At 37.8% G+C, this 21,526-nt stretch overlaps 1 protein-coding gene across 1 annotated transcript; it reads left to right on the forward strand.

The window, feature by feature from the left end:
- Positions 1-3,122: 3,122 nt before the first annotated feature.
- On the forward strand, positions 3,123-20,924 carry LOC133830276 (CRAL-TRIO domain-containing protein C3H8.02). The gene is made up of 6 exons (XM_062260211.1): positions 3,123-3,319; positions 3,472-3,624; positions 3,884-4,030; positions 19,379-19,531; positions 19,954-20,076; positions 20,525-20,924. Exons 1-6 carry the CDS (start codon positions 3,188-3,190, stop codon positions 20,603-20,605), a joined length of 789 nt encoding a protein of 262 aa, XP_062116195.1. The 5' UTR covers positions 3,123-3,187; the 3' UTR covers positions 20,606-20,924.
- Positions 20,925-21,526: the final 602 nt, after the last annotated feature.

The following is a 21,526-nucleotide window of genomic DNA, read 5'->3' on the forward strand; positions in this document are numbered from 1 at the left end:
TGCTACTATTAACAGTTGTAGGCATAGTTTTGTGATGAATATATCTATTTTGTTGCTGCCATTGGCACTCAATTGGTGATATTTCTTATCTTATTCCTATTAAAGAGAAGAAAGTAGCAGTACTATTTTATACTGCACATAAGCATGATAGCATTAGAAATTGCAATTTGTATTAGGTTGTGCCATTAGCTATTCGACATCAAGTTTTACAGTAGGTGCTATGAACTTCAAAGACAGTTTGAGATGAAAGTTATTTGATGCTATTCATCCCTTTTCTTGATATGCTATTACTTTTTAAAAGAAAAACCATTGCAGGTGTTTCAAATTGTAATACTATGGTATATTAATCATGAAAAATAGGTGAAATTATTTTAATGATGTAGAGTCATATTATTTGTGTATATAACCCCATACATCCAGAATGGTCAACATAGTGGCTGATAAATATCTTTGAAGTATCATACCTATGTGGTTTATGGAGGAACATTCTTCTTCATTACTCATCTCTTTTTTTCAAACCCACTAAGTATTGAACGCAATTCAATGTTACGAATGATTTTAACATAGAAGTGATTAGGCAATGAATTACAAGACAATGTTATGAGACTAATTGTATTTAGGAGAAATAATATTTATTAATAGAATTGTGAGAAGAGAAAGTTAGTTATATTATTAGGGAAATTTTAATATGTATCCTTGATAAAAGTTATAATTACAAAAAAATACTAGGCATATTAAAATTTACAAAATAATGCTAATTTTTTGCACATTACCCAAAATGCCCTTTTCACTTCTTCCTCATTCTCTCTTCTCTCTTCTCTCTTCTCTCTTCTCTCTTCCCTCTCTCTCTCTCTTATTTCACTCTCTCTCACCTCACAACACAACCACCACACTAAATATTATATTTCGAACAGATTTGGACATGATTTTTGGGTTTTTTTTGCGATTTTTTTCAGATCTGAAACTCTGAAATCTGCAAAAAATCGACATTGCTCGATGGTGGTTCGATGGTGCTCGATGCCAGCTCGATGAGACCTTCAAAATCATGATTTTTCATGAAAAAATGACTTTGCTCGATGGTGGTTCGATAGTAGTTCGATAGTGGCTCGATGGTGCTCGATGCCAGCTCGATGAGACCTTCAAAATCATGATTTTTCATGAAAAAATGACTTAGCTCGATGGTGGTTCGATGGTAGCTCGATAGTGGTTCGATAGTGCTCGATGCAATTCTTGTAAGAGACATAATTTTTCACTCGGGTGTCCGTTTGGGGTGATTTTTTTTTTGATTTTGGGTATTTTTTCAAGATCTACACGTTTGACATGTTAATATGCACATTTGTGAAGTGTAACACTTGTAAAAAATACAAAAGTGCAAACATACCTCATGGTTAAGACATCTTTTGGTATATTTCTATGTTTTAAACTTCCTAAATGTGCATATTAACATGTCAAACGTGTAGATCTTGAAAAAATACCCAAAATCAAAAAACAAATCACCCCAAACGGATACCCGAGTGAAAAATTATGTCTCTTACAAGAATTGCATCGAGCACCATCGAGCACTATCGAGCCACTATCGAGCTACCATCGAACCATCATCGAGCTAAGTCATTTTTTCATGAAAAATCATGATTTTGAAGGTCTCATCGAGCTGGCATCGAGCCACCATTCGCTGGGGCCTTCAAGATCAAGATTTTCATGAAAAAATGACTTAGCTCGATGGTGGTTCGATAGTGCTCGATGGTGCTCGATGCAATTCTTGTAAGAGACATAATTTTTCACTCGGGTGTCCGTTTGGGGTGATTTTTTTTTTATTTTGGGTATTTTTTCAAGATCTACACGTTTGACATGTTAATATGCACATTTGTGAAGTTTAACACTTGTAAAAAATACAAAAGTGCAAACATACCTCATGGTTAAGACATCTTTTGGTATATTTTTATGTTTTAAACTTCCTAAATGTGCATATTAACATTTCAAACGTGTAGATCTTGAAAAAATACCCAAAATCAAAAAAAAAATCACCCCAAACGGATACCCGAGTGAAAAATTATGTCTCTTACAAGAATTGCATCGAGCACCATCGAGCACTATCGAACCACTATCGAGCTACCATCGAACCACCATCGAGCTAAGTCATTTTTTCATGAAAAATCATGATTTTGAAGGTCTCATCGAGCTGGCATCGATCACCATCGAGCCACTATCGAACTACTATCGAACCACCATCGAGCTAAGTCATTTTTTCATGAAAAATCATGATTTTGAAGGTCTCATCGAGCTGGCATCGAGCACCATCGAACCACCATCGAGCAGTGTCGTTTTTTTACAGATTTCAGAGTTTCAGATCTGAAAAAAATCGCAAAAAAAACCCAAAAATCATGTCCAAATCTGTTCGAAATATAATATTTAGTGTGGTGGTTGTGTTGTGAGGTGAGAGAGAGTGAAATAAGAGAGAGAGAGAGGGAAGAGAGAAGAGAGAAGAGAGAAGAGAGAAGAGAGAAATGAGAATGAGGAAGAAGTGAAAAGGGCATTTTGGGTAATGTACAAAAAATTAGCATTATTTTGTAAATATTAATATGCCTAGTATTTATTTGTAATTATAACTTTTATCAAGCCTATATATTAAAATTTCCCTATTATTATTTGTCCAAAATACATGTATAAAATGTACTAATTCAATCACAATTATTCTTTAACACTAGCTCTTCATATCTGCTAGTCATAGTTTTATATTTTTTACTGTATAGGAAAACTAGTTTTAGGATAATTCTATTGACATCTTAATTTTTTCTCACTCTATTATAAACCTCTTATAACATTTTAAAATTTATTTTTTCTGTCTTAATTTTGCATCAAATACTGTATTTTTTTATAATTTATTTTTATTAATATTATTATCTAATTATTTATAAAATCACCTCTTTTCATATTTATATTTTCTTCAGTCATATTTATTTTGTATGATTTTGATTCATTAAAATTGTGGTTTAATTTAAATATTAATGTAAACTAAATGTTAAATATATATGTTAAAAAATGTTTTTCCACCAAAATAGCAAATGTAATAAAATATATATAATACACGTGGACGGGTTTCACCCTCTTTGCATTGCCCACCTCAACCAAGCTGTTATGTTATCACTTGGGTTGGCCAAAATCACACTGATTTCAATTCAAATTTTCAATGGCTCTCCGACTCTGTAATCCCAATCCGCTTCGCCATTCTCTTCTCCCTCCAATTTCACACAAACCTGCTACCACCACAACCAGATTCTCAGTTCGGAGCTCCATTTCCATCCGGAACGATTCTCGCAAGGTATTCTCACTCCTACTCTCTCTTCTCTTCTCGTTTCTTTCTGTTTAATTGCCCAGAAAAGAAAAGAAAAGATGCATATATTGAATAATTAGGTTAATTATTACTGTTGAAATCTATTGTTGCAACTTTTGTGGCCTTTTCAAGCTGTGCAGCTAGTTCTGGAAGTGAAAGAGAAGCTTGAGAAAGATCATCATTATCTTCCGGTTGGGAAAAATGGAAGAGATGATGAAGATATGATCCTCTGGTTCCTTAAAGACAGGAAGTTTTCTGTCGAAGAAACCGTGTTCAAATTGTCCAAAGCTATTGTATCCTCTCCACGAATCCGTAATTCGCTTGCAATAGATATAACTAAAAATGTAATCTTTTCTCAATCATTTACTTGAAACATTGTTAATAAGCAAAAGTGTTTTTCTTTTCCTTGTTTTTGTTAGCTAATATTTCTTAGCTTGTTTGAGGTTTTTTTTTTTGGTACAATGAATTTATGACAGATTAAAATTTTGAGAAATATATAATGGGATTTTGAAAGGAAGTTTATGTTTTGAGTTTTCCATCATCAACTAAAAGAAATGGCGTCAAGAATTTGGAGTGTCCGAATTGACTGAAGATTCAGTAAAAAGAATGGCTGAGACTGGAAAAGGATACGTACATGACTTTCTAGATGTCAATGATAGACCAGTGCTCGTAGTGGTGGCATCCAAGCATATTCCGTCTGTAAGTTGTAAAGTTGAATTACATGCTCTCGTTTTCGCCTTTGAATGTTTTGGGTCTATGAGACAGTTGCTCGTTAAGATTTCTTTCCTGCAATTATGATTATCGTTATTTGGTGTAAACGAAAGACAAATTGAAAGATTTGTGTAAATGAAAGTATTTTCTGTATTGTATAAATTATTGCTAATACAAGAGCTTATATACAGAGGATAAGCTGAACAAACTAACTCTAACAAATTCTATAATTAATCTACTAACAGTGCCAATTAGTTATAACTAACTAACAACCAAGTAATTAATTGGCTATTGCTTAACAGCCCCCTCAAACTCAGAGTTGAAAGAGATTCAACTTTGAGATTGTCTCTAAGAAAATGGGCTTTGTGAAGCAATCTGCAATCTGATTATAAGCAGGAACATGTCTGACATCTAATTCTTTGCTCAACACCTTTTCTCTAACAAAGTACAAGTCCAATTCGATATTCTTGGTTCAGGCATGGAGAACAGGATTGGCAGCAAGCATTACTGTATTGAGATTGTCACACCAAATTATTGGTGAGTGAGGTGGAGGTACTCTGAGTTCACGTAACAAAGACTTTATCCACGTAAGTTCTGCTGTAATGTTGGCTAAGCTTCGGTTGAGGATAAATGATCTGCTTTTTCTTTGACTGCCAAGCAATGAGAGTGGGTCCAAAGAATACACAATGCCCACTTGTTGACCTTGAATCATCAGGATTAGCAGCGCAATCTGCATTGCAAAACCCCACTAAGTCAAGGCTATTTGACTTTCTAATGTGCAAACCATGATCTGTAGTACCTGAGAGATATGTCAAAATTCTCTTCACAGCACACTCATGAGATTGCAATGGAGAGTGCATAAATTGACACACCTTATCGACACTAAAAGCAATTTCAGGCCTTGTTACTGTCAAATATTGTAAGGCACCCACAATGGATCTATAAAACTGAGGTCTTTCAATCGGATCACTACCAAAAGCTGAGAATCTTAGACCATTGTTCATTGGAGAAGAGTGGGGCTTAGCAAATTGCATCTTTGCACGGGCTAAGACATCTTTAAGATATTTGGACTGAGAAAGTTGAAGACCATTTTCTGTATACGAGACCTCTATGCCAAGAAAGTAGTTAACTTCACCAAGATCTTTTACGGTAAAAGTTTGATTGAGTGAAGAAACTAAAGAGGAGAAGGTGGTAGAACAACTTCTAGTGATTGAAATGTCATCCACATACACCAATATCATAGTTATGTGAGTAGGAGTGTACCTTAGTAACAATGAGTGATCATCTCGAGAGGAAACAAAACCAAAAGCCACTAACGCAGCAGCAAGTTTGTCAAATCAGGCCATTGGAGCCTGTTTGAGGCCATATAGGGCTTTGTGAAGCCGACACACATCATTAGGCTTGCTAAGATCTTCAAGTCCAGGAGGTTGTTGCATGTATACTTCCTCACTTAAGTCGCCATTTAGAAACGCAGTATTTACATCCAATTAATGAATAGGCCACCCTTTTGACAAAGCCAAAGTAAGAACTACTCTTATAGTGATCGGTTTCACCACAGAGCTGAACGTCTCAGAGAAATCAAAACCACCTTGCTGATGGAATCCTTTCGCTACTAATCGTTCTTTGTACTTGTTAATGGAGCCAATGGCATTCTCTTCCTACAGGTTGTCTTCCCTCAGGTAAAGAAACCAAGGACCATGTGTTATTCTTTTGCAAAGCTGCCAACTCTTCAAGCATTGCTGTTTTGCACTTGTCTTCTTTTAAAGCTTCACGAGCAGATGTAGGAACAAGTGTAGAGAGATTCACTTTGGGCTTATGAATTCCACTCTTGGACCTGGTTTGCATAGAGTGATTATTTGTTGGTGGAGCTGTTGGAGGTGAAATAGAAACAATGGCATCTGTAGCAATAGGACTGGTGGAGTGTGAAGGACCTTCAGCAGCTGTTTGGGCAACACTTGCACCATTCAGACCTACTTCAGCTGCACAAGTATCAAGAACCTCAACAGAAATCAGATTAGGATTAGAGTTAGTTGAAAAAGAATCAGAATTAGACATAGCAACATGTTGGTTTGAGTGGGAAGAATTTGACGGAGTGTTGGAGGACGAAGGAGGACTCAATATTGGTGATGAGGCTGAGGGAAGGATGATAGGAGTAGAGGATAAGACTCTTGAGCTTGCTGTCTTTGTAAGAAAAGGAAAAGTGTGCTCATCAGATTTTACATCACGAGACAAGTATGCTCTACCATCTGAGCTTAGGCATTTATAGCCTTTATGGCAGATACTGTATCCCAAAAAGGTACATTGTTCAGACCTAAATTGTAACTTATGTCTATTATAGGGTCTCAAGTTTGGGTAATAAGCACATCCAAAGGTTTTGAGTGAGGAGTAGTTAGGCTGTTTGTGGAATAGAATTTGAAAGGGCGACAAAGATTGAAGTTTGGGTATAGGCAGTCTATTTATCGAGTACACAGCTGTCCTAAAAGCTTCATCCCATAATTTTAGAGGCATATGTGCATGGGCTAACAAGGACAAGCCACTTTTAACTATATGACAGTGTTTTTTTCAACAACACCGTTTTGTTCGTGAGTGTGTGGACAAGGCAGCTTGTGAATGATACCGATTTGTTATAAAAATTTGTCAAAGGCTTTAAACTCCCCACCCCCATCAGATTGTTAGGCATCGATAGGTAACCCAAATTGCAACTCTACTTGTTTTTTGAAAATGAGAAATTGATGAAATGGTGAGGAAAAAACTGTTTCTTACTGTATATTTTATTTTCTGATATCTTGTACAACCTAGGACTAGAGGTATATATAGGAAATACATAAGTAATTACATTAAATACAAGAATAGGTACCGATTCCTATTCCCAGGAATCCCAAAGATCAAAACATTAAAACCTATTTTCTTCTAACTGTCAACACTCCCCCTCAAGCTGGACTATAGATATTGATGAGTCCAAGCTTGTTTACAAGAAAATCAAATGTTTGTTCAGATAGTCCCTTTGTGAGAATATCAGCAAGCTGTTGATTAGTATGCACATATCTAATGCTGATAACTCCTCTGTCAATTTTTTCTTTGATGAAGTGACGGTCAACTTCCACGTGTTTGGTTCTGTCATGATGTATAGGGTTATGTGCAATGCTGATAGTAGATTGGTTATCACAGTAAAGCTGAATAGGGGCTTCATATTTAATCTTCAATTCTTCTAGTAGACGTTTGATCCATATAGCTTCACACACTCCATGAGCCATGGCTCTATATTCTGCTTCTGTACTGCTTCTTGCAACCACAGTTTGCTTTTTACTTCGCCATGTGGTTACATTTCCCCATACCATTGTGCAATATCCAGATGTAGACTTTCTATCATCAATTGAACCAGCCCAGTCTGCATCTGTGAACACTTCAACTTTTCTCTCAGTTGTCTTCCTGAAAAAAAGACCCTTTCCTGGAGTTTGCTTGAGATATCTCAGAATTCGATACACTGCATTGAGATATCCTTGACACGGATCATGCATGTATTGACTGACTAGACTCACTGCAAAAGCAATGTCGGGTCTAGTATGTGAGAGGTAGATGAGTTTTCCTACCAACTGTTGGTACTTCCCCTTGTCAACTGGACTTCCTTCAAACATTTTCTTTTTGTCTCCGAGCTCAATTGGAGTTTTGCTGGGTCTGCTTCCGAGCATTCCTGTCTCCTTTAGAAGATCTAGAGTGTATTTTCTCTGTGACACAGAAATACCTTTTTTACTTCTAGCAAATTCCATACCCAGAAAATATTTGAGAGCACCGAGATCTTTGACTTCGAACTCCTTTGCCAACATTTCTTTGATTGAGTTTATCTCCTCAATGTGATTACCAGTGATAATTATGTCATCAACATATACGATTAGTACCGCAATTTTTTCACTTCCTAAGTGTTTGACAAAGAGAGTGTGATCAGTCTGGCCTTGTATGTATCCAAGCCCTTTGACAACTTTCAGGAAACGATTGAACCATGCTCGGGGAGATTGTTTCAAGCCGTAGAGAGATTTGTTCAGTTTGCAAACTATGGTTGTCTTGAGAGATTCTTCAAATCCCGGAGGCTGACTCATATACACTTCTTCTTCAAGTTCCCCATTCAAGAACGCATTTTTTTACATCAAGCTGATGTAATTCCCAATCCATGTTAACCGCTAGTGAGAGAAGAACTCTGATAGTGTTGAGTTTGGCAACTGGAGCGAATGTTTCCGTGTAGTCAATTCCATAAGTTTGAGTAAACCCCTTGGCAACTAGCCGAGCTTTGTACCTCTCAATAGATCCATTTGCATTGAATTTGACGGTGAACACCCATTTGCACCCTATTACCTTCTTGTCTGGTGGTAACTCTACTAATTTCCACGTTCCATTATGTTTAAGTGCTCTTATTTCTTCAAGCACTGCTGCTTTCCACTGAGGAGAATCAAGAGCTTCTTCAATATTCCTGGGAATCACAATATTTGATAGATTCGAGGTGAAAGCTTTAAATGGAGATGACAATTTTGAGTAAGAAATGAACTTTGAAATGGGGTGTTGGGTACATGATCTAGTTCCTTTCCTTAATGCAATAGGAATATCTAGATCTGACTGTTTGTTAGATTGGAGAATACCTGGATCTTTTGAGGGAAGCGGTTCCATCACCGGATTGGGCGTTTGACTGTGCTGAGGATTCATAACTTGTTTATTTCTCCTGGAATACACCTGAATCTCTTTCTGTATGTTTTGGTCTTGAGGATGTTCTTCTGGTTCAGTGTTTTTAGGAGAGGTTGGTGGATTTTCTTGTTTAGGAGGGAGAGTCTGGATATTTGGTTCAGAAGAAAGTGGAGTGGAAGAAGTAAATGGAAAAATAGTTGTTAAGGGTAATTCTAACCCCCACGACCACTGAGCTTCTTGCTGGTGATGGTTGGACTCCCCCTGAAGCGATGTAGGAGTGAAGTAAGGAGTATCCTCGAAAAATGTGACGTCACATGAGATGAATGTTTTTTTGGTGATGGGACAATAACACCGATAACCTTTTTGGGTAGGAGAGTAACCCAAAAACACAGTCTTAATGGCTCTAGGATCAAATTTACTCCGATGGTGGGAGTGAACATGCACAAAAGCAGTGCAACCAAATACTTTAACAGGTAGAGTATTTGTAGAGATGTGAGGATGTAGAGATTGAAGAACAGAATATGGTGTTTTGAACTGAAGGGATCGTCTAGGGAGGCGATTAATGAGATAAGCAGCAGTAAGGATAGCATCGCCCCAAAGATGTTTAGGGACATGCATAGTGAACATAAGAGCATGAGCTACTTCTAAGAGATGGCGATTATTGCGTTCAGCAACTCCATTCTGTTGCGGAGTATCAACACACGAGCTTTGATGGACAATCCCATTTTTGAGAAGATAGGGACCAAGAGTGGTATTGAAATATTCAGTACCATTGTCGGTACGGAGTATTCTTATAGGTGTTTGGTATTGTGTTTGGATCATTTGATGAAAGTTCTGAAAAATTTGGCATGTTTCAGACTTACTTTTAAGAAGATAGACCCAAGTGAGACGTGTGTGATCATCAATGAAAGAGATAAACCATCGCTTACCATGAGAAGTATTGACCTTGGAAGGTCCCCATATGTCACTATGAATTAGAGAGAATGGGTTTGAAGGTGTATATATTTTGTGAGGGAATGAAATTCGTGTGTGCTTGGCAAATTGACAAATATCACAATGAAAATCAGTAATATTCTTATTTACAAAAAACGATGGGAATAAGTGTTTTAAATATAAAAAACTTGGATGCCCAAGTCGACAATGCCATAACATAATTGTTTTTGAAACAGAGTTTGAAACAAACGATGAACTTGAACAAGAATTAGAAATAGAACTTGAACCCAAACGTAGTAGAGAAGAGAGCTCGTTAACTGGATGTTGTCCTTCAAAGAAATAAAGTCCGTTATGAACCCTAGCACTGCCAATCATCCTCCCCGATGATAGATCCTGAAATTGACAAGAATTTGACATGAATTTAGCGAAGCAATGATTATCACTGGTTAATTTTTGGACAGAGATTAAATTGCATTTCAAAGAAGGAACATAAAGTACTGATTTAAGAATGAGGTCAGCAGATAATTTAATAGTGCCTATTCCAATAATAGGAGAATGGGTGCCGTTTGCAATTGTGACACTAGATTTAGTGGAACATGGAGAATAAGTATCAAACAAATGTGGTAAACCTGTCATGTGATCAGTGGCGCCCGAATCGATGATCCATGGTGTGTTGGAGGTGGAAGAAAAATTACCAGAGTGTGCAACAGATGCACTATGAGTCTCAGGACCGGAACTGGGTTTTATGGATGATTGACTCAAAAGAGTGTATAGGTGGGCAAGTTGTTCCTTACTGAATGAAGGGGTACCAGCACTATTCTGATCATTGGTACTCTCAGTTTAAGTTTGATAGGCCTTTCTTTCATTTTGGCGGCGAGGGGTCCAATTGGGTGGTTTACCATGAATAACCCAACAAGTAGATCGAGTATGACCGTGACGTTGGCAGTGATCACACCAAGGTCGATCACCCTTACGATTAGGTCGAGGGTCGGGAGTGGATCTGCCATGTGGTGGAGGGCCAGATTTTGATACGAGAGCTGAGCTTTCAATGGGCTGCAGGTCAGGAGTAGTGAGCATGACACGACGACGTGCTTCTTCACGTCTAACCTCAGGGAAGGCTTCTTCAGTGTCAGAAAATGGGGCACGACCTACCAGACGACCTCTAACTTCATCAAGATTACTGTTTAACCCCGTAAGAAAGTCAAAGACCCGTTCTTTCTCTAACTGCTGCCACTGGATTGTAGTGCAGTTAGCACATAGTGGTGTGGTATCCAGATACAAATCGAGCTCCTGCCACAAGTCTTGTAAGTCGGAAAAATATTGGGTAACAGTTTGATTACCTTGCTTGATTTCTTTAAGCTTGGTACGAATTTCGAAAATCTGAGAGGCGTTACCAAGGTCAGAATACATTTTCCGGGCAGCGTCCCACACCTCCTTAGCAGTCTTAAAGAATAGATATCTGCGGCTGATTTTTGAGTCCATTGAATTAATTAACCATGCAAGTACAATAGAATTTTCAGCTTGCCATACCTTGTATGTAGGATCATTGAAAAGAGGTGCAGGGAGATCACCAGTAATGTATCCTAATTTACCACGACCACAAATAACAAGTTTGACAGATTGGGCCCATTGTAAATAATTTTTGCCATCAAGTTTATGGGCTGTAATATTAAGTGAACCACTATCAAGGTTATAAAGAGAGCCCATAGACCCAATGGGCTGACTTGGCTGAGCGTGGGCTGAGTTGGGGTTAGGGTTACCTTCATTGGGCTGGGTTGAGTGAGGCCCAATATTTTAAGAAGTAACCTCCTCACTGTTCGACATCACAGAGAGACTATAGGAGGGCTACGGGGCTGAGAGCTTCTGTGCCGAGAGTGGAGCCGAGAGCTGCTGAGGGCTACGGGGGTCCGACTGTAGTGCCGCCGGACTGGACTGCCGCCGGAATGGACTGGCCGAGACGCTGGAGATGACGCCGGAGAGGAGCGACTGGAGGTTGAGCACCGGAGCAGGTGCCAAATGACTTCGCCGGAGGCTTGGAGTGTCGCCGGATTGGTTTGCGACTGGAAGGAGGGACGACCGCCGGAAAAAATGGAGGAAAGCTGAGAGGGGGACAGAATCGAGCCTTACAGCTCTGATACCATGATGAAATGGTGAGGAAAAAACTGTTTCTTACTGTATATTTTATTTTCTGATATCTTGTACAACCTAGGACTAGAGGTATATATAGGAAATACATAAGTAATTACATTAAATACAAGAATAGGTACCGATTCCTATTCCCAGGAATCCCAAAGATCAAAACATTAAAACCTATTTTCTTATAACTGTCAACAGAAATGTCGGAAGGGGTTCAGATTTGTTACGTAACAAGTAAATCCAAGTATACCTACTAAATGCATCTACAAAATTGATGTAATAGCTATAACCACAAGATGAGACACTTGGTGAGAGACCCCACAAATCGGAGTGAATTAATTCTAAGGGTTGGGTGTTTTCTGTTTCAGAAGTGGGAAAGGGAAGTTTGTGAGCTTTACCAAGGCAACATGCAGAACAGAAATCAAAATCATTTTTATTGATTGAGTGAACATTACAAAGGTTCATTATAGATTTCACAATTTTGGTTGAAGGGTGCCCCAAGCGCCCATGCCACAATTGAAACACAGAGGTTACAGTAGATGCATTTTGACTAGAACACAGCAAAACAATAGGAAATTGTGTTGGTGATTTTTGAGGAGAAGTGGCTGAAGTGACTTGATACTGGGAGCATTTTGAGGATGCCTGAAAATAAATCTGAGATGGATCAATAACATATAATCCATGATCAAGTTTGCCAGCAAGCTGGATCTTCTTGGTATGCTTGTCCTTCACAAAACAAGAGTCATCATGAAACTCAAAATAGACTTTGTTATATTTAGAAAATCGAGACAATAGATTTTTGGTAATGGCTGGGACATGTAAAATATTATCAAGAATAAGATGTTTAGAAGTAAATGGTGAAAAGAAAGTGAAATGACCAACATGCTTTATGTCCAAACCTGAGCCATTTCCAACGAGAATCTGATCTTGTCCATGATATTTTGAGATGTTGATGACATTTTGAGCATCTAGAGTGAGGTGATTTGTGGCTCCTGAGTCTAGATACCAATTTTGATCAGCAACTGTGTCTGGAGTGGCTATCATAGCTTGCATTGGTGCTGAGTTATTGTTACTTGAACCAGCAAAGGTGTTTGGCCCATGGAAAGATTTATCAAACCTGTAGAAACATTGAAGAACCGTGTGCCCTGGTTTTTGACAGAGTTGACATACAAGTTTGTTTTGATAGCCAAAATTGGTCCAACGGCCACCTCAAGAACCTGAACCATGGCCACCATTTCTGGAGGTATCGTCTCTATGAGAGTAGCCGCTGTATTGAGGTTGTGGAGCAGAATATGGTTGTCGATAGCCATCGTGAAATCCTCCCCTAAATTTTTCGAAGCCACCTCTTGGAGTGGGAAAAAATTGATTGGATCCATGTTGAGTTGCAAGATTTGCTTCGCTAATTGTAATATCCAGTTCTTTGGCTGATTTCTCATTTCGAGCCTCTTGAGCCATGAGAAGAGCTTCGACCTCAGCCACAGTGAATGGATCAGATCTGGTGTTGTGGGAGGTTAAGAAGATGTCATAGTCCTTGGGTAAGCCATTGAAAATAGCTTCAATATGATCAGCGGAAGAGAGCATATGGTTAATAGAGTTCAACAAATCAACAAGATTCTTGATTTTAAGTAAGTATTCACTTATTGGTAACGAATTGTTTTTAGTGTTTCTGAGTTGAGTTTTGAATTGACTTATCTTGGCTCTAGTTTGAGCAGTGTAATATTCTTTGAGCGCCTCCCAGGTTTGAGCAGAAGTTTCATGTCGAACCACACGAGAGACATTTGCGGCATTCATTGATGAAAGGATTCTGGAAAGGAGTTGATCTTGAGCTTCCCAGTCTTGATACTCGGTGGAGACTTGACGATGTTCTTGATCGGTGGTGGAGGCTTACATTTTTGGAGCTGAATCAGTTTGGAGAAAACTAGTTAGATGATGGCCTTTCACTGTCGCAAGAACTTGGTGCTTCCATGGCAGATAGTTGTGATCATCGAGTTTGATGGTGAGAGCGTGCTTGAACGAAATCAACGCCTTGGAGGTGGTGCTGGAAGTTCTGTATTGAGTAGCCATGGAGAAAATAACCAGAATAACGAAGAGGAAGACGAAAGGGGTTTAGGGCTAAGAAACTCTGATACCATGTAAACGAAAGAAAAATTGAAAGATTTGTGTAAATGAAAGTATTTTCTGTATTGTATAAATTATTGTTAATGTAGAATCTCAACCTAGGCTTGTGTACAACGTGTATATAGTTGTATATTTGATTCTTAGGGATTAGTTTCCTATTTTAGTGATTTTGTATATCTGACAGTTGTGAGTATTATCTACAGCCTGATTTTTAGGAGATATTCTAGGGAATTTTATATCTCACTTTTCTATACATACTTGTATATTTTTTTTACGATTGATATAAGAGAAAAAGTTTTTCACCAAACTCAGAAAACTACATGGTATCAGAGAAGTGACAATCTGATCCTCTTTCTAATTATTTTTTCACTTCGGTTGCCTTCTCTGGCACTGCCCACTCCAGTCCTTCTCCGACGACTTCTCTGCCTCTTCATTCTGATCAATCCCTGCAATCCCCTCATGACAGAACTTGAGTAAACCTCCAAGGAGTCATCCATGACTAATCCCTCTATTGCTACCCTATAATCTCTCGGCTACCTCCACCTACTGCTAAAAGCAATTTTGTCTCCATCATCCCTCACAAATTGAATGGCCAGAACTGCCTGCAATGGTCCCAGTCCATGATGATGTTCATAAGCGGAAGGAGCAAAGATGAATACCTTACAGAAGATATCCCAAAGCCAAATTCCACTAGTGCTGAATACAAGACCTGGTGAGTTGAGAATAATATGGTAATGTCATGGTTAATTAGTTCTATGACAACTGAAATAGGAGAAAAAATTTTGCTATACACCACGGCAAAAGATATATGGGATGCAACACATGACACTTTCTCTAGCAGTGAGAACACAACTAAGTTTTTTCATGTGGAAAGCACACTCCAGGACCTTTGTCAAGGTGAGAACTCTGTTACTCGTTATTGGCAGCAACTGGATCTATTTGAGACACATGAATGGAAGTGCACAGAAGATAGGGCACATTTCAAAAAGATTGTGGTGAAAAAACGGGTCTTTAAATTTTTGAAAGGGCTGGACAAATCTCTTGATGAAGTAAGAGGCAGAATTCTTGGAACCAAGCCACTCCCTAGTTTGCGAGAGGCCTTTCGAAGAGAGGAGAGTCGAAAACAGGTTATGTTGGGACAACCTCAACCTGCCTTCACCCCTGAAATGCCAGCCTTTATAGCTGCCAAAGACAATCTGCCAGACTTAGGAGTGTTCGTGGCTCGCAGTAGTTTCCAAAATGACAATCGAGGCAGAAAAGGCTGCCCATGGTGCGACCATTGTTGACGACCTGGCCACTTCAAGGAAACTTGCCGATTGGAAGCCAAATCGAGATCGCGAAGCAAAAGGGAATGTTGTCGTATCTGACACACTTCCACCTGCCCCTTTCAGCAAGGAACAATTAGAATTTCTCCTGCAACTCCTACAAAAGGCCAATGTTCCCACACAAAACTCCCACAATGCGGCACTTCATGCAGTCAAATCCTCCTCATCCTCTTGGATTGTTGACTCAGGCGCAACCGATCATATGACAGGTACTTTTTACAACTTACTTTTCTTGCAGCAGCCCTCAAGCAGTGTGTATTGTGAATGGTACACGCGCCAAAGTGGTTGGCACTGGAACCGTCTGTCTCTTAAATAATCTCACTCTCCAATCTGTATTATTTGTGCCTGAATTTGACTGCAATCTTATCTCTGTTAGTAAATTGAACCGAGATTTAAACTATGCAACTAAATTTCTCTCCAAATCATGTGTTTTTCAAGACTTGAGCTCGGGGAGGATGATTGGCAGTGTTGATTTTCATGCAGGCCTCTATGCTCTAGTTGTCAACCACCTTTCAAACTGTACTGTCAGTTATCAATCTCAATTGAGTCATAGTCTTATGTCTGCTAGTCAATTTAATAAGGAAAGTGAGGTCATGATGTGGCACTTTCGTCTAGGTCATCCAAACTTTATGCATTTGCAATGTTTGTTTCCATCCTTAATTATCAATAAACATCCCAATTTATTTCATTGTGAAGTTTGTCAATTAGCTAAGCATACTAGGAACACTTATTCACCACGATCTTACAAACCCAGTCACCCATTCTCTTTGATTCACAGGGATATTTGGGGACCATTCCGTATTCCTAGTATGACTGGTGTTAGATGGTTTTTACTATTGGTAGATGATCATACACGATTATGCTGGACATTTCTTATGAAAGAAAAATCAGAAACAAAACACATCTTCCAACAATTCCATGTGATGGTCAAAACCCAATTTAGAGCATAAATTCAAATCCTTAAAACTAATAATGCCAAAGACTTCTTTAATTCAAGTCTTGGTCCATATCTCAGATCTCACGGTGTTGTTCAACAAAGTTCATGTGTTGACACACCACAACAAAATGGTGTGGCAGAAAGGAAAAACCGTCATGTACTTGAGGTTGTCCGATCTCTGCAATTTCAAACCAATCTTCCTAAAAAATTTTGGGGCGAGGCTATTCTAATTGCAACCTACCTCATCAATCGTATGCCTTTTCGTGTTCTCAGATTTCGCTCACCATTACAAATATTTCAAAATCTATACCCTACCTCATGTCTCGTGTCCCAGATCCCCTTTAAACTTATTGGTTGCACTGCATTTGTTCATATTCATTCTCAATTCCGTGATAAATTTGATGCTCGTGCACTAAAATGCATATTTCTTGGGTATTCTGCCAATCAGAAAGGCTACAAATGCTTCTTTCCCATTACTCGAAAATTTTATAACACCATGGATGTCACTTTCTTTGAGCAAAACCCCTTCTACTCCCATTCTGCAATTCAAGGGAGAACACAAGTGAATCACAGAATTGGGATTGGTCTTCACTTCTTGAACAACCATCACTTTCCTCTACTCTATCTTCTCCATCTAACACTCCAATCTCGATTCCAGTTTCAAGTCCAGGAACAGATTTCCTCCAACATGCATCCCCTTCCTCACCAGAAAAGTCCATCATTGCCCAATCTCCCATAGACTATCCTAGACATCTTCATCTTCTTGATGATGCCATAAAATTTTATGGTAGAAGGAACAATTCTAATCTGCTTGTACCAAATCAGCAAAGTCAAGAGCCTCCCCTAAGCCAAGTCGAGCCTAAAGAACTACAAGAAGAATCAAATTTTGGTTCTTAGTTAAATTCAGAATATGATCCAAAGTTGGACCTTCCTATTGCACAAAGAAAAGGTGTTCGATCATGCACTCAACATCCCATTTGCAATTACATCTCTTATGCAAATTTATCACCAACATTTCGGGCATTTGTGACATCCCTAGACAGAATCACCATTCCCAAATCGGTGTATGAGGCTCTACAGGTTCCAGAATGGCGCAAGGCTACACTTGAAGAGTATATGGCACTTGAAAAGAATGGTACTTGGGTATTAACGTAACTTCCTCCTGAGAAGAAAATAGTAGGCTGTAAATGAATATTCTCAGTCAAACACAAAGCAAATGGGGGTATAGAAAGATACAAAGCTCGACTAGTGACAAAAGAGTTCACTCAGTCATATGAGATTGATTATCAGGAAACTTTTGCTCCGATGGCAAAGCTTAATACAGTTCGTGTCTTGTTGACCATTGCAGCTAATAGCGATTGGCCACTGTTCCAACTTGATGTCAAGAATGCTTTCTTGAATGGAGATCTAATTGAGGAAGTCTATATGGATGTACCCTGTGGCTTTGAGACAACGGAGACACAGGGAAAAGTTGCAAGCTGCAAAATGCATTATATGGACTTAAACAGTCTCCTAAAGCGTGGTTTGATAAATTCACCAAGGTTCTTAAACAGGATGGATACACACAGGCAGATGATACCCTATTTGTGAAACATTTCCTCAATGAGAGAATCAGTCTTAAAAGTCTACATTGATGACATAATTCTCACAAGAAACTATGAAAAAGAAATGATGAGACTCAAGAGTCAATTGTCCAAGGAATTCGAGATCAAAGACTTGGGGTTCTAAAATATTTCCTTGGAATGGAAGTTGCACGAAGCAAACTGGGAATCTCAGTTTCTCAACGCAAATATGTTCTAGATCTCTTGCGTGAAACCGGCATGATTGGGTGCAAACCTGTTGAAACTCCTATGGATCCTAATACTAAAATGATGCCTCGAATAGATGAGTTGGCGACCGATAAGGGACAGTACCAACGCATGGTGGGTAAGCTGGTATATCTAACTCATACACGCCCAAATATAAGTTTTGCTGTTAGCATTGTGAGTCAGTTTATGAGCAACCCATCAATAGATCACTTGGAGGCAGTTTACTGTATCCTAAGATACTTGAAGAAGGATCCTGGGAAAGGACTAATGTTCAAGAAAACAATAAATCGAACCTTGGAGGTTTATACAGATGCTGATTGGGCTGGATCCCCTTCTGACCGAAAATCCACCTTAGGATATTGTTCATTTGTTTGTGGGATTCTAGTGACATGGCGTAGCAAGAAGCAAGCTTTGGTAGCTTAGAGTAGCGCTGAGGCAGAGCTTCGTGCTTTAGCCTTAGGCATTTCTGAAGGAATTTGGTTGCAACGGCTGATGAACGATCTAAGGATTGAAATATTAGACTCCATCAAGATCATGTGTGACAATCAGTCTGCAATTGCAATTGCCAAAAATCTAGTCCACCATGATCGGACTAAGCATGTGGAGATTGATAGGCACTTCATTAATGAGAAAATTGAAAGCAAGACTATCACACTCAACTATGTTCCTTTTGGGCAACAAGCAGCAGGCATTCTAACTATAGCGTTGTTTCGCCCCAATCTCACCATACTGTGTAATATACTTGGAATAGAGAACATATATCGCCTAGCTTGAGGGGAGTGTAGAATATCAACCTAGGCTTGTGTACAACGTGTATATAGCTGTATATTTGATTCTTAGGGATTAGTTTCCTATTTTAGTGATTTTGTATATCTGACAGTTGTGAGTATTATCTAGAGCCTGATTTTTAGGAGAAATTCTAGGGAATTTTATATCTCACTTTTCTATATATACTTGTATATTTTTTTTTACGATTGAAATAAGAGAAAAAGTTTATCACCAAACTCAGAAAACTACAGCTAATACAAGAGTTTATATACAGAGGATAAGCTAAACAAACTAACTCTAACAAATTCTGTAACTAATCTACTAACAGTGCCAATTAGTTATAACTAACTAACAACCAAGTAACTAATTGGCTATTGCTTAACATTTGGGTCCTAGAAAAATTGTCCAGTGCTTGATGATGTTCCTGTGTTGTGTAGTCCATTTGGTTGTTAATAAGATGCACTAGTTCTTTTAAGCTGATACGGCTCTTCAGATTGTAGATTGTATCAGAGACTTAAAAGAGTACTGTTGTAATTAGAGAAGAATCGTCAGATTGATCTGTAACCTCTTATCTTATTGGTGCTCAAATCTATCTTTGGCATGGAAATTTTGATTGGAGCTATATAACAATGTGTTGCAGGTGAATGATACAGTTGAGAATGAGAGGCTCTGTGTGTTTTTGGTTGAAAAAGCATTGAGTAAACTACCACCAGGGAGAGAAGGCATACTTGGCATACTTGATCTTCGGGGCTTCAGTACAGAGAATGCAGAAATAAGATTCTTAACATTTTTGGTACGTAATACATACAAAACTGCTTGTCCTTTTTCGAGTTTTATGTTGGAGGAAAGAAATTAGTAATGGTGTAATGGTTTTCCAAAACTGCTTGTCCTTGTTCATGTCATGTGATCCACTTTATTATCATCTGTTTTTACTCTCTCTCTCTCTCTCTCTCTCTCTATATATATATATATATAGACATAATTACACAATGTATTATCGTATGTTATATTGTGCATTTGTTCTTTCCTTATTGTGTGTTTGTACATTCTTGTCTTGCTGAAATATTCAGTTAGCCAGGAAAATGTTCATGCTGCCTTAAATGCTCTCGTAGTTGAGATAATACTTTTCAGGTTTATTTGTTGTTTTGTTAAGCATGAAAGTCATGCTCACATTCAAACTAATTTCATTTGCTGTTTTAAACTCTACACTTGCAGTTTGATGTATTCTACTATTATTATCCTAAACGACTGGGTCAAGTTCTCTTCGTGGATGCTCCATTTGTGTTCCAGCCAATCTGGCAGCTTACAAAACCCTTACTCAAATCATATTCATCTCTGGTATGTAGTCCATGTTATCACTCATATACTTTAAGCAAACTAATGATCTTCATAAAACATAGTTTAGGTATATCCTAAGTCACACTTGTACTCTTTTCCAAGATCAGTTGGTAAAATTGTTAGGAGGGTGTATCTTATATCTAGGCGTGGCTTATCTAAGCTTTCAAAAAAAAAAAACTTCCATAATTGCACACTACCTATTACTTGATTGTGTCCTCTCGATTTCACAATAGCAAGAAGGATGTCGTTTGTTGAGTATGACCCATGGTTTAGATTCGAGTCTTTTGATACTATCTTTGGCTGTAGTGTGCTAAGACGCTACATTAAATCATATTCACTGTTGTACATAAACAGCTTGATGTGAAACCTGGTTTATTTGTTCTCTTTCGTACTCATGCCTGTTTGCATGTACTTTCATTTCATATGAAGTAACTTGCTTAATTTGTAGGTGAGATTTTGTTCTGTGGAGACTGTGCGAAAGGAGTATTTCACAGAAGAAACATTGCCGCCTAGCTTCAGAGCTGAGTAACATTACTATATATGACATGGTATACTACTGTAGTAACTTAATAAAAGAAGAGCTTCGGATATTTGAAATATTTGTTTCGGATGGACCAAAATTTGGATTAGGTCAGTGGAGTAATCAAGCTTCTTACAGATTAAATAGGACCCTCTCTTCTAGAGAGGAATACCCATTTAGTCATTATAGATACTTAGGAGAATCTCCATATTCTGGAATTGGAGAAAAGTTGACACAAGATTTATATTTCAGAATGACAAAACAAGTGCTCTTGTTTTCTATAGTTTCTTTTCTCGGCAAAATAAATAAATACTCTTATTTTTTGGTAGGACCATCAGAAAACAACACTAATACCCTTGCAATTTATTTTAGAGAGTAATAGTACAGGGCAATGCTTGTGACGTATTCATGAACATGTATAAATAATTTTTTTAACTAATCATATTTATTTATAATGAGATTTATTATTTTAAAAAATAATCACGTGAATGTGTATAATATTTTGGTGTGTTATGTTTTGTTGCATATTTGTTTAATGTCAAAAAATAATTGATTCCACGAGAGGTAAAGGACAAAGTTAAAAGTTAATAATAAATAACGTTAAGAGATAAATAATGGGAGAAAAAGATAATAAGTGATACTTTTGTTATTTTTTAGATTGAAATATTATAAATAAATATATGATAAAAGTGTGATGTAATAAATGTTAATAAGTTGGAAAGATATTAAGATTTACTTATATGAAATGTTCATTCATTTGATATTTGATTCACAAAAAAGACATTAATTAGTTAAATTCTTTACTGGAATGAAAAATCTAAAATGACACTATACTATTGCAATAATACAATAAAAGATAGGGTATATATATATATTTTGTTGAGATTGACTAGATCTATATACTATTAGTAAATATAAAAAAAGATAAAA

This window comes from Humulus lupulus, chromosome 4, assembly GCF_963169125.1.
Source record: "Humulus lupulus chromosome 4, drHumLupu1.1, whole genome shotgun sequence".
In the NCBI taxonomy this organism is placed as follows: Eukaryota; Viridiplantae; Streptophyta; class Magnoliopsida; order Rosales; family Cannabaceae; genus Humulus; species Humulus lupulus.

What these genes read in the sequence shown, in the direction of transcription:
- LOC133830276 (XM_062260211.1), top strand. Translation starts at nt 3,188, where the DNA reads ATGGCTCTCCGACTCTGTAATCCCAATCCGCTTCGCCATTCTCTTCTC. An exon ending in CATCCAAGCATATTCCGTCT is followed by an intron (nt 4,031 to 19,378) that starts GTAAGTTGTAAA and finishes AATGTGTTGCAG; the next exon opens with GTGAATGATACAGTTGAGAA. An exon ending in TAAGATTCTTAACATTTTTG is followed by an intron (nt 19,532 to 19,953) that starts GTACGTAATACA and finishes CTACACTTGCAG; the next exon opens with TTTGATGTATTCTACTATTA.